At 38.2% G+C, this 14,506-nt stretch overlaps 1 protein-coding gene across 1 annotated transcript in view; it reads left to right on the top strand.

The window, feature by feature from the left end:
- Nucleotides 1-14,506, top strand: part of LOC139690490 (inactive rhomboid protein 1-like) — a 96,576-nt gene that overhangs the window by 59,388 nt on the left and 22,682 nt on the right. Inside the window, exon 5 of the mRNA XM_071587947.1 lies at nt 4,504-4,653. Coding sequence (XP_071444048.1) covers nt 4,504-4,653 — 150 coding nt within the window. The remainder of the gene's footprint in view (nt 1-4,503; nt 4,654-14,506) is intronic.

The raw sequence follows: 14,506 nt of genomic DNA, 5'->3' as shown, positions 1-14,506 counted from the left end.
GATAAATACTTGGCGCGATTAACGAATGGGATAAAATATACGTGCCGGTTTTCATTTCAAAACCGCCCACCTTATATTAGTAAACTAATGATGTAAACAACGCCTGTACCAACCGTTTCTAGAATTTAAATCAAATCGCGACTTTAACGTTTCTCTATATATTGTCCTAGATGCATAGCGATTTCATCCGAATGTTGTGCCTAAATAAACCATTCTTATAATTTTGAAAAAACCGGTGGTAACTATCTGTGAATACCAACTCTTTGAAAAGTCATTCATCAATCACCACAGGCAGAGGGAAATGTCAATCATTATAAAATGTACATTTACGTAATTATGATATCTTATTTCAAAATTTAAAGATTCTTCTCTAATGGTAAGCTCGCCTGGCTTGTAACACATGCAAGGTCTATACCTACCGCCACATCAAAATTCGCTGACAATCAGGCATCACCTTTACAGATGAATGCTTTAAAATATATTATAATATTTAAAATATATCATCGGCCGTTTTAACCTTATGCCCACTCTCCTCCTGTAATCGAATTAAAGAAATTTCATTATTCTACTGCTTTAAAAATTAAATTTTGCTCAAAATATTTTCCTTGCTAGATTTTTGATCTCAGTCGTTAACTAGGCTATGGTGCATACTCGTATTATACTAGAAAGAAAAAAATTCCGCGCACTAATTCATTTCTTTCCAACAATCTGTATACTATATTTCCCCAAATATTGTACGCCGTCATCTGATGCATTAAAGTCTTCTCGGGTATCCAATCGGGTATCCATGGAATGGTATCCCACGGGGTTAAGTATCCCAGTAAGATTTTGCGAATCGTAGCTCGACAACTCGGGTCCACGAACCTGCAGTACGTCACTGGATTGAAATGTGTCACCGGCGACCGCTTACACGTGAAGTGCACTGCATGCGCCACCCCGAGGCCTTTTCACACGTGGTCCAGTGCGCTTTCAAGGGGCCCTCGTTTGTTAAATGCTCTGCTGCCCGAGGGAATTATGAGATGCACTTAATTCTGACCCCGTTTCGCATTCCGAATCGACGGAATGCTTGCATCATCGTCACGATTGCATCCTTCTCATCTTCTCTTGCGGGTTTTGATTTCAAGGACCCACCATTCCATTTAATTCTTTATTTTATATTTTTGTATGGAGAAAAGCGTCATTAATTTCACATGCCTGAGTTCATTTTATTGGAGTGGCGCAATCAATATTTTTAAATAAACCTTATTATTCAAACTTAAATTTTTTCATTAGCAACTTTCTCGTTTATCGCACGTCATAGCGTTAGTTCCGGCATTAAAAAGCATGCATGTATATTTTTTGGAGTATGTCGTGAACTTGGAAGTTTTAATTTCAAAATATTCTCTGAAAAATTTTGGTTTCGTGATAATTATTGAAAATCACAATTTCATGAGTGTAAAAAATAAATGTTTCAATTTTTCCAGCATCAGTATTCATCATTCCCAGAAACTGCAGGAGATACCGCAACAGTAACTTTTAACAGAGCCATCCGCTAGTATGCATTACAATGCAACAATTTCAGAGTGTAAAAATCATTTACCTTGATCGGGATTCGAACCCGGATCCCTCGATGTCCGGCCGAGTGCTTAAGCCAGTTAAGCTATCGAGAACATATAAGAATTTAATAGGATGCCTCCATAGCTTAACTACATCGAGGGATCCGGGTTCGAATCCCGATCAAGACGAATGACTTTTACACTCTTAAATTGTTGTATAGTATTCAAATATTGAATCGAATATTTTTTTAACTGAGTGTTTGCATGCAAATGATATTTCTACTTCTACTATGTCGTTTTCATGGGGACAAAAAATTGCAATGAAATGTTCACTAGTTTAAATAAAAATTGCATAAATAATGTCAGGCGCGTCTTTTTTGGCGATGATGTGTTTTTTTCCCATGATGTTCCATTTTTCTTTCGTGATAATGTTGTACCTTTCAAACATTAATAGTTATATTAGTGTGTAAAAGCTGCAATATACTTTAAACTCTGATAATTATTCAAAATCATCATTATGCCTAAGCACCGCCTCAATTATTAGTTTTGTCTTAAAAGATAAAACCTGACACCACCCACGCTACAATGAACTCTTCTGAAATTACACTTACTTCCCTCCTTCCGATATGCCTATCCTATTCCAGCCTCGCTTGCCCAACATCGCCTCCACCATCACAGTTTTGGCAATTTATCGCCAATAAAATCTCTCGTTGAGTATTGCCTGCCTCCTTTGGATTCTCCCTACAGCTCTCTCTCCTTTCCCACGCCATGCCTCGCACTTCTTCTCTCGTTTTTCTTTTCGTCCAGGATATTACTTCTATCTGTCTTGATATCCACATCTCAAAGGTTTCCACTATCTATGATTATCATCTTGCGTCGACAGCCATGTTTCCCCGCCGTACAAAACTACGCTCCATATCAAAGTTTTTACAATTATTAATTTAGTATCAATACTCAACGTCCTTGTCATAAAATCCCTCATTTTTATGAAAACTTCTTTGTTTAATACAATTCTCCTTCTTATACCCCTACTACTTTGCCATTTTGGTTCAAAACACTTCCAAGATAGGTAAACTTTACCACCTGCTCTGGTTTTTAGTTCAATTATAACGTTTAACTTTGCCTAACTTATCTCGAAAACCCCATTACCTTTGTTATCTTCACGTTAATTCTCCTCCGGTACCTATTACACTGATTTTCCAATACGCTCATCTATTATAGTAACCACTTGGCTGACGGCTAACGACTATAGTATGATTGCATCCCCAAACTTAACTGATTTTATGAGTTCTCCACCGATAAGCATTCCAAGACGAACATGCTGCAGTGCGGTGATACGCGTTTTGCCACGTACCAATAAAATTGTGGAAAAATAAAGATACGTTTCGTCATGGATATCCATAACTTCCACGAAATCACGCCTGTTGTTTTTTCATTCCTATATCCAGTTCTTTCCATGCCTATCTCACCATTTCCTCACTTTATATATTGAAAAGTACGGGTGATAATGGAAGTCCCTCTTTCTAATACTGCCCATCCCGGCTCTCCATCCGCCACGAGCAGTCTGGGGCATGTACAGGTTGCAGATTAGCCCCCTATCCCTACATTCTACCCCGATTTTCTGGATACATACATTAATTCTACCCAATGAACTCTGTAAAATGCCTTCTCGAAGTCTACGAAACAAACACGTCCTGGTTGTATTCTATGTTCCTCTCTATTAGTCCGTCATTACTGCTATTACATTGTGAACCCCTCTCCCCATCCTGAGCCCAAACTTAGTATCCCCTAAATAATCCTTTGCCCTCCTTCCCACCCTCTTATAGATGACCCTGAATACCACTTCAGCTGCGTGCGGAATCAAACTTATAGTTCTAGTCCTCACATATGGCTGCCTTTCCCTTTTTTGAAAAAATGAACCAGCACTGATCTGAAAAGATCTTCCGACCAAATTCCTCCCTCATAAATGTCTCCTATTAGCATACAAAAACTATTCCTCCCACGATTTTCTTACCCTTTCAGTAGTTTTGTGGTAATGTTGTCTACCCCTATGGCCTTATTTGATGTCAATTGCCTTAATGCCCTTACTATCTCGCCATTGAGTCGGTCTGGACCTAAGCTATCCAATCTACATCATGCTCTCTCTCTCTGTTCCTCGAGAAAATTTCCTCGTTTAATTAATACTTTTACTATTATATCTTTAGTAGTGGGCTCGAGTTTTCTCTTCTTGATTCCTGATGGTGCTTTCATCATTCCGAACGGCGCACCCATTTCACCCTTCCTTTGCAAACTTTCCATATCCTCGCACTGTGTCTTCCACCACACTTCATTCACCCTATTAGCTTCATGCCTCAGTTTATGATTTAGCTGTAAGCACTTCTTTCTACATAATTCAAATGCTCGTGTCTCTGGCAGTTCGTGCTTATTCCTCCATCCCCGCTGTCATTCCTTTTTCCCAAACTGCAGTCCCCTACCTCACTCCCATTAAAAATCAAATAATCTTTGAGAATGGTATGTACAAATTCACGGCAGAAAATTAATGTACGTATTTCAAATCGATATTTACCACGCGCTAAACGAGATGTTGTCCTTTATCTGGGTGCAGTTGGAAGGGAATATCTTCTGGCGCGGTGGCATTGCATTTGAAAATATTTGAAAATTTCCAATAATTGTGACTGATATTTCAATTCCCTATTGAACTCAACTCATATTCAATTATCCACGCTTGGATCATCAACAACCGCAAATAGCTACTATTAAGTAGTTATTAAAATAGTTAATTTTTAAAATTGTTTAATTATAATTTTCCATTTACATGGTAAAACCTTCTTTATTCTTATAATTGGCCAGCTTTTTGAATTGTCGATGATTTTCCGATCCCCTCATCAATACTGTATATCGAGAGTTTCATTCTCTACTATCTCTTAAGGAGATGTGTCTGACGCTGTCTTTCGTTCCTTCTCGCCAGGCACTGACGAGCCATCGGCCACGGCAGACGTCACGAAGCCGGCAGTTGTCACGCAGTTACGCTCCCGCCAGCCTCCTGATACCGCACTCGACGGCGACGGAGTCGGGAGGACCGGATGCCGAAGAGTTCGTGTCCATCGGCGACGATGAGGTGAGGAGAGGCGACCAGGCGGAGTGTGTGCCAGGAACTCGGGCCACTCCCGGGCGCCTGGAATCACAGATAACCCCTTTATGCTGCCACGAACCCAACCTAATGCGTTGGTTCCCGAGCGTAATTTTTTAAGACCCAAGATAATGAAAACTTATTCGGTCCAATGACCATTTAATTTGAATTTCGAGAAAAATTGAGATAAATAGAACTTTTGCTAACGTATTTTACCTTTTGAAATCGTATTTATTTCGCCTTTCACTGCAGATTTTCATGTATACATTGTCAAATCCAACGCATCAAGTACGTGAAACATTTCATGTAGTTTGCTTGTAGATTTTCAGGTTTTCGTAATAGTTATTTTAATAGGAGATATCAGATTTGTTTTAATACGTGACACAAATAGTGACACCTCACTTTCCATGCTGGCTGGTGAGTATTTTACCTAATAAATATTCAGTTGACGCCTTTAGTAGAAAACTATCATGAAAATTAGCCAATGATCATAATGGTTAGCTGAAAATTGCTAGCCAAAGGTTGGTACATTTGACGCTGCCAAAAGAAATTCCCTTGTTCAAATTGTTTCCTGTAAATTTAAGAGTTTCCAATTGAAAAATGAGTGAACCAGAAAGTTCTGTTGTTGAAGTATCGCAGAGTTCGAACTTGGTAAATCAAGTTATACAGAGTCCCTTCTAGGATAAAAAAAGATTAAATATGTAAATTTCCCTGATGTTGGTAAATTTTCCTACCTAGGTTTAATACCTAATTTTTACAAAGTTGTATTATTTGAGGAATTTGATTACATATATCATGTATCGTCAATACTGAAGCGATTACTCGAAGGGAAGGAGTTTACCTCTACTTCGTAGGAATACTCTATATGTTTGACCCAAGAAATTGGTTACAGTTAGGCATGTTGTGCAAGATAACTCTGTTTCCGTAAATGGAATGATAATTGGCAAACTGCATTCCGTAGGTCCCTTTTCCCACCGATTTTACAAAAGGACCAAGGGCCCTTTGCGACCAACCAAGAGGGAAAAAATTGTGTTATGTCTCCAAAGGCTCGAATTTTCCAATTTGAATAATTTTATTGTGATGTTAAAATTTTCCATTCTTTCGCCCTTACGCAGAAAAATTTCGCTTTTAAGTACGCATGCGTTGAAGAATATCGTTTCTAAAGTGGCCACCAAGAAGTCACTATGACAGCATATGAAGTCTGTCAAAAAACTAATTTGAAAGTATTACTGGAAACATTCACTCTATTTTAAAAGTCAGCATGTAATAATTAAATTTTATACCAGGAATGAGTGCTTATTAGCGTAAATTCCAAGTTTTCAAATTATAAAATTTATATTTCATGGCAAGATTGCTTTAAGTACTCTAGCTAAGACAGAAGAAAGGCCCAAAAAAAGGTTTCAAAATTCATTATGTCAAAGGAAAGTTTCGTTAAGTGCTGAAGACAAGTTTCAAAATTATCTTTAAAAAATCCCTTACACGACTATAGCCTAGTCGGCTATATTATCCACACTTTTGGGAGGATTTGGGTGTGCGAAGGAAATCCATCGAAGCTGTAATGGGCTCCACCTACCGCATTCAGGATCCTTTCACAGCACTTTCTACGAAACAACTTAATAAAATGTCCCGGATTACAAGGACTGATACCAGGATGCATATGAAAGTTACTCTGCACAGTTCCAACAGTCTTGGATGAAAACATCTTGTGTCGTAAATTGGGATATAGCAGTTAAAAAATACCGGATGTTTTTCTCGGATTTTTATCCTTTTTTTCTAGATCTTTCAGGTAGAATAGTATAAGTATCACCTTATACTATTCTAGCTATAAGTATTCAGTATCACGTATCTTTTGCTTGCACGGCAATCTATAAAAGGGATAAATGCAGATACACAGTTCTAGTCCTTGATAATAACTTCAAAGATGTCTACTTATGCTGTTTGATAATACCATTAGTAAAATACAGAATGATACTCAAATTTATTCTTTTAAGCTTCACGTTGGAGGATCTCTGATTAGACTATGAAGCAATTCTCTAATCTTAATTGTCTCAAACGTTTTACATTGACCATCATCAACATTTAAATCCGGAAAAAAGGGTTGTCTCCTTTCATCTATTTTTTCCTCTCCTATTCTGATTCTCCAATTTCTGAAATATTGAAAACTAAAGTGCCGAAGTGAGGTGCTCCAGTATCTTTCTTTGAAAAGTTAACCTCTCTTTTTAAGTATTCGAGGACATCATGGAGAATAAAAGAATAAGGCTTCATCTAATAAATGCAATTTTAATATAAATATTTTAGTTAGAAATTTCCTGCCTATTTATTCGCCTGAGCATAGGTCGTTATCCTATTTTTCTATTCTTTAAAATCATCCTGGGTGACAGACTTGCAGCAGTAAAACGTCAGATTACGCGCAACCTGAGGCAAATTATCCTTTTTAGTCAAATTTCTGGTGTTGTTTCCTTTATATCCATGTCCTGAAAATAAAGCTAACCTCTAAACCAAAGAAAAAAATAGTCTTCGTACCTAGCAAAAACCAAGGCTGTTTAATTTCACCCTCAGTTGTAATGCTCTTACTAGCAATAATGCCATACGAAATACTTAGCATGATATGAATATTTAATTTCTTTTTACATTACAATGTTATGGTATTTGATATACGCTTTGGCCCGTTGATGGTGAAATTAAAAAACTCGTCATTCTCATTTTCCTGTTCGACGCCATGAGTGTTATCTTGGTATGAATATGCATTTTACCTTATGAGTTGCCGCTTGACTCTTGACTTTCAGAGCGGGATTACGTTTTTACTGCCATTATATGCCTTTCTTCGTCATATTGTCGTTGCTCCACATTCCTGCCCTATATTTATACCATAATTGCACCAATATGTTTCTCTAATCATAGTTGGGTCTGATGGATGATTTTAGTAGATCAGAGTTCATGGCCACGTGTAAACTTCCGCGTTTATCTCCAATGAGTTACCGTTCGTTGAAATTTGAGTTGCGAAGTCTCCTGGCGGATTGAATTTTCCCTCCGTGAATTTCGGCTTCCTGGAATTTCTGGCGCATATTTGTCGCTACAAGCTATGCTTAAAAGTTGTCAAGAGGCATTCTTTAGAGTGCGGTTAATAATACCGGGTTTTATGCCTAGGAAAATGTAAAAGAAATTTGTTACTTCTTTCTCTCTGTTAGTTCGGCCATATTCGAGATATACGGGAAGTGTTTTGTGTAATCTATCGGAGAAGGCAGAAATGAAGTAACCAGTCGACTTTCACATGAAGTACCTCAATGGGTACCCGTAAAAAAAGGAATGAGAAGAAGTCGAGTCCAGAGATTCGGATGGGAGGTCTTCCCTAAACAAGGAGACAAGCGAGACCACGTAATACTGCTGCAGGCAAAGGTAGAGTTACTTATGATACCTTGAGGGGATATTAAGAACCCAGGTTTTATCAAGAAATCAGATCACCGGGTTATTGGAACAAAAATGAAAAATATTACTGCAAGGTTGAAATATTCCTTCTCCTCTCGAACGATCGAAATGGTCGAAATGGAAATCAAGGTTTTGAACTTCTCAAAAGTTGGGATAAAAAAACAAATTTCCATTTGCAATTAATATTACGAGCACAGCACATGTATTCCCGATTACCAAAGAAAGATCGGTGACCAAGCATGCGTCCCCGTGGCTCCCCGAAAGATACCAATGATATAGATTTATTTCCCACTTGTCCTGTCTCACATTGGAGAAATGCATAGCATGCAGAATGCACGTGAATGTATATTCACATGCAAAAATTTCTCCATTGATTTGACCTCCCTCTTTTCATTGAAATGAACGAGTAAATTCATTTCCTCGAAATGCAATGTTAATACTCACTGCGGTATCCCATCACTACTCTCTACTGTTCGTGATATTACAGGGTCATGACGCCATTTTCCTGATCACGCGTCGATTATTTCGTCCACTTATATTAGCATGCTGGTGTCATTTAATTCTTCCCCAGGTCTTGATTCCTTCCTTGGGGAGAGCGCAGGAACCCGTTGAAATGTTTGTTCCCAAGTCATCAATTCGGCTTGGAAAAGTTTGTCAAACCCTGATTCAGATCTCTTTATTTTTCCTGTGGTCCGCCACCTCCCATCCCTTCCCTCCGCCCCACCGCACGAAACCCCACCCTCCGACGCACCAATGAGGGTTGCGCCACCCTCTCCGCAAAACCCCCGCAACCCTCACTTTCACTCGGCGGCCAAGAACACGAGAATTATCATCCCTATCCCCTCAGGAATTGTCCATTTTTATTTTTCCATCGGTATCTATACATGTTCGGGTCGAGCAATTGGACTTCGGGTTGTCCAGGGGAGGCACCAACTGGAAGGGGAAGAGGCTGGAAAAGAGGGGTCGGCGGTGCCCCCCCTCTGTCGATGGTTACGTGGCATAATTCCCAGCCAGCTAGGGTGTCACAATACGCGGCAATTACTTTCGTATCCCCACTCCATTCTCTCCCTCCCTCCAGGGGTGGTGCCCAATGCTAAATCACTAGTCGAATTTTTCCCGCCGATTGGATGTTTTTACACTCAGGAGTCATATTGCCGTGATTAAAATTCCTGTATAAGTGGATAAATTAAATGAAGAATACAATGTATCTCTCCACTGTCTTAAAGACATTGTATTCTTCATTTAATTAAAATGATATTCCACAAAGTTGAGCCGGGAACAATTGAAGTGGATAAATATTTGTTGCTGACTTTACCTGGCGAATTCATATTAATGTAAACTATGGAGCTTCTCATGTAAAAGCCTCCGATAACAAAATGCATCCAAAGTTATCTCGAGGCAGCAACCTCTCTGAAAACTTTGTATTGAGTTACGAACTGCATAAATTCATCAGTTTGATTGAACTAATACTTCAAATTTATTGCTGATGCATAAATATTATATGCATTATGATATTCTGTGTTATATATATATATATATATATATATATATATATATATATATATATATATATATATGGGTTGATTTTATATATATATATATATATAAACATATATATAGGGGTTGATTACTGTGTTTATGGAACACAGTAATCAACCCCACGGGTAACATTATGTGTAAATGAGTATATTAATATATATATATTAATATACTCATTTACACATAATGTTACCCGTTTTGAAGAAACTTTTAGCTCCACGCCGATATAGAGGGAGGTATACCTGTATCATTGAAAATAGAGCGTAGAGAGTGATATTAATAGATGGGCCACAGATTCCCGCAGCGCGCATTGCTTGCATCCAGCTCGTCAAGCCGCTCCTCCCGCGTGTCACAAATCGCGACGCATCGACGAGGGAGTCGTCGCTGCGAGGTAGGAGGGGGGGATCTGCGGGAGCGCCGTCGAACGGGGAGGTGGAGGGCGAGATTAATTGGTGGAGGTCTAGGGGAAAGGGTGGGGAGAGTGGTAAGGGAGGGCGAAACCGAGATAATGGAATAGACGAACGAGGAGGATTGGAGGTGGCTGTGGAGAGGTTGGGTTCGGGAGACGACCCTAGGATCTCTCTCCCCTTCCTGACAGGGGAGGGGAGGGGATGGATGGGAGGGGTGGGTGTGAGGGGAAGGGAGAGTTCACCGGAGGACGAAAAGAGTGGGTGGTTAATCTCGCTAATGGGTGTGTTTCAAATCCCTCCTGTCGTATTCTTCCTTCCTCCCCACCCCCGCGACGCCTCCCTTAATCGCCGGGCATGCAGGGCGAGGGAGCTGGAGTTTGTTACGGGAGTCTTCTAGGGGAGGTCGGGGGAGTTCCACAGCGCCTCCACGGGGTCTGCGGCGGAAATGCCCACGTTGCGTTCCCCTCCCCCCCCCCCCCCCGCCAATCCCGAAGCGCGCCTCCGTCGCCCGGGCGGGCTCCCCTTTCCCTCCTCTACCGTCCCTCTCCTTCCCTCTCTCTCTTGAACACCGGCTCATCTGCCCGCGAAATTCGAACGGGTGAGGAGGAATGGCATTTTTCATTTGTTTCTGTCTCACCATAATGCATCTCTCATATTTTTTTCAATCGTCTTTCATTTGAAAAAGCTTGTTCCTCCCGAGTGGGTGGTCTATATCCACGCTTTTTTGTTCGCCATCGTCATATTTTTCACGTGATTCTATGAATCTTTTTTTTCGCGGAGCTGGGAAAAACATGTGATTATCCTATAAAAAACAAATACCGTCGATGAACTGACTCTTCACATAACTAGTATTTTTTTATTTTACCTTGGCAAGGACGCCACAGTGGATATTCAATTCATCTTGGAAAACTATTCATTTCGTCTGTTTTTTTATTATGATGAAAAAATGTTTTATTCCTTATTTAAGTTTGACTTATGGTTGCCATTGTGAATTCCACGAATTATAAAATGAAAAGGCATTCAATTCGAATCTTAAGGACTTGAGAGCTAAGGTAAATTGACTGTCATTCAGTTTTCTGGTGAAAAAATTATTTATTTTTATATTGCTAATAGATCTGTAAATAATGTACTCCATTTTCATTATATGGAAAAAAATGTTGTCCAATATGGACTCCTAACACTTCAATATTTTTTAAAACTTAATGTCCCATTACATTTGAGTTATTTATTTTATTAACATTTCCATTACAAAGATTATATTCTTCCAAGCTCACTTAAAATGTAACAGCATGCATGAATTTGTTGAGTACTTCGATAATTTTCAGTCATTTTGATTTGTTTGAACAATAACTTATAGCGGCAGTGATGACACTCATGATGCCTGTGATGATTAAATGATGGAATGAAGACTTATAATAAGATAATTCATAATAATAAAATAATAAAATAATTCATCATTTCATTATATGTTAGGTTAATGTTTGCATTGAGTGAAGATGCAATCATTAGATGTGGTAATAGTATGGAACAACCTAAAATAAATAAATAGGCTAGTTTAACTCTTGTCCTCACAGGCAGTAAATAAGATAGGTAAAAGAAAAGACATGAAACACTACAAATTTATAAAGAGAATGTGACTTGCAATTGGTATTTAGCTATTCTTGCTGAGAAGAAAAAAATTCTGATGAGGATACTAATCAGGATGAAGAAAGAAATGAAAAAATCTTGGGCAAAGATAATATCTGCTGCCAAAGCAAGGTAAATAATTTTCCAAACAATTTAGAAGAGACTGCTTGCCATCACTTGAGCAAGTGATGGCAAGCAGTACTTGCCTCAGTATAAGGGATTGATTCATAAATTAATAAGTTATGATGGTATCAAACATTAACAAAAATAAAATGGAGAGGCCAAGACTACATAATTCAGAATTTGTAGGCCTTCAAAAAGTGGGTGAAGGGAGAACCCCAAGGGAGACCCTGGTCAGAAGAAAAGGAAAACTAATTGGGCTGATTCTGAGACCATTAGACTACCAATGACAATATTGGTAATAATTATGGAAGGGAAGAACTAAAGAGTTAGGCATGAGATCAATTGCAAGATGCTTACTTATGTAAGCCATGAGTTGGAGGAATCACGAAAGAGTGAAGAGATTGGCAGGAAGTAGGATATTTGGTGGTCTATACTGGACTGGATTTCATTCTTGCATTATTCTCTTGATCCGCAATATTAATAACAATTGGTTGGTGTTAGGGTGTTACATTTTTAACAATAAGTCAGGGAGCAAAAATAATGCTCTTATAGCTCTGATTCCTCCAAATCCATACCCATATCCCTTTTCCGCCAAATCTTTATTGGATGCTTATTTCTCATAGTCTTTAATGCCAGGATATTCAGGATGATTATGTAAAAGTTTTTGCTTTCACGAACCTTTTTATTTTTTGGTGCAAAAGCGATTATGTAGGCAATTATGTACCTTTTGAAATCCTGTATTGAATGGTCCTGGGAATCCTTATTTTTCTTTTCAAATAAGTATCTCAAATTAGTTTTCAAATCTACAGTTTACTTTTTCCTTACTTGCTGAAATTTCTTATGTATTCTGATGATACGTATTTTGTTTATTTTGAGTGCTTTTAATGCTCAAAATTTCAATGCAACAATTTCAGAGTGTAAAAATCATTCGCCTTGACTGGGATTCGAACCCAGATCCCTCATTATCCGGTCGAGTGCTTTAGCCACTTAAGCTACCGAGGCGTCCTCTTAAACTCTGAAATTTTTGCTCAAAATTTCTTTGCTGGAGCATGAAAGCAGCCATTTGATATCCTTTCTTATTTTCATCCAACGAATCTTCTTCTTTGATTATGTACTTATGGATGTATTCATTTCCAATTTATCCAAAAGTAATTCTAAGTACATACTCTTTCTGATTATTTAATTAATTATATTTTTCAGTAATTTCAGTTCCTTGACTAAGTTTGTCTTATATTTCATTGAAATTCTTGGTTCCCCAGTATTTTTTCATTTATACTGCACTCATATCTTATCCCTTGCATTTTTATTATAGTTAGTCTTCTTTTTGGGAACTCTATGAGTGATTCATATCTTATTTGTATTTCATTAAAAGATTTTCTCTGGTATGTAGCTTCCTTTGTAACTTCCAGTACTACAGTCATGTATTTCCATATTTCATCAGCTGATCCCAACCTGCTCTGATTTTCCATTTAGTTCCCTATTTTCTCCTAGAATTCTCTCCTCTGTTTAATTCCTTCCATCTTTTTAACTGTCATTATTCTTTCACCGATTTCTGCAGCTGCTTGATTTCAAGTTCATGCCTCATTAAAATGAAATTGCTGTCACTGTCTGACCCTAATCGTGCATAGCCTTTTCAATCCTTCCATTCTTAACTCACTACCATATAAGAAAGTATTCAATATGGTACCTCTTTATATCCACAAACATTTTACACATATGAATTCAATGTTATCATGTACCACTTGTTATTAAAAATATACTCCACTCCTGGACCTTCGATTCCTAAGGGCATTGTATGCAGTGGAAATTCGAACCTATTGGAAACAAGGATTTTTTGTTATAAATTAACATTCTATTACATTTTGCTGGTCGTAGCTCAACCTCATGGATGTTCAAAACAGATTCTGGCATGCTGTCAGCTAGCCTATTTTGTAACTTCCCAGAATTGTCTATCACTTATCTTTTTCTTCTTGTTAAGTGTCCTCCATGAGCTTCTCTCAGTATTCCATTTATTACTCTTTCCATTTCATTTTCAGCATTCTCTATAGCATCACATTACCATTGCGTCCCTCTCTTACTTTATCTGATTCTCACATCTACAGAAGAGTACTTCACTTATGGTGTAACTCCTAACGAATTTCTTGCATATGTCTTTGCTAGTATTGCTGTGGCTGATATTTATTTCTGCAGACAGAAAGCCTACTTGACCATTCTAATTCTTCTTGCTATACCCCTCGTGCTTCCTCCATCCCTAATAATCATGGTGCTCAAATAGCAAAACTCTTCCACTTGTTCCAGTGTCTTTCCCTAAAGCTTAATAGAATAGTTTCTTCCAATCTTTCACTGCTGACCATTGCCTTAGTTTTAATCTTGTTTCCCTTGAGATTATACTTTTTTTCATACCCCTCTTCATATTTGGTGGTATCCTTGTTAAGGTCTTATCTTTACTTTACGGCTGTATCCATGGCATCCACGAATTGCACCATATGTATCCTTTTGCCTTGAGTACTTACTCCACCTCTTATCTTTCCTTCATCATCATAGGTTATCTGAGTGGAGATCATTTGAAAATAGAATAAGAGATTCAATTGGAAATTGAAGCAGGATTGGTATCTTCAATTAAAGGGTCAATTTAATTATTCAAATCTCAAAAATACAAGCCATAGGATGAACAATATATACAACAATTAGTGAAGATTTTACCTTCTTTTAACAAA

This window comes from Hetaerina americana, unplaced genomic scaffold (genome assembly GCF_022747635.1).
Source record: "Hetaerina americana unplaced genomic scaffold, ioHetAmer1.1.p SCAF_3, whole genome shotgun sequence".
Taxonomy (NCBI): domain Eukaryota; kingdom Metazoa; phylum Arthropoda; class Insecta; order Odonata; family Calopterygidae; genus Hetaerina; species Hetaerina americana.
Note: the sequence above shows the minus strand (reverse complement) of the source record. Positions and strands in the feature narration are given on the sequence as shown.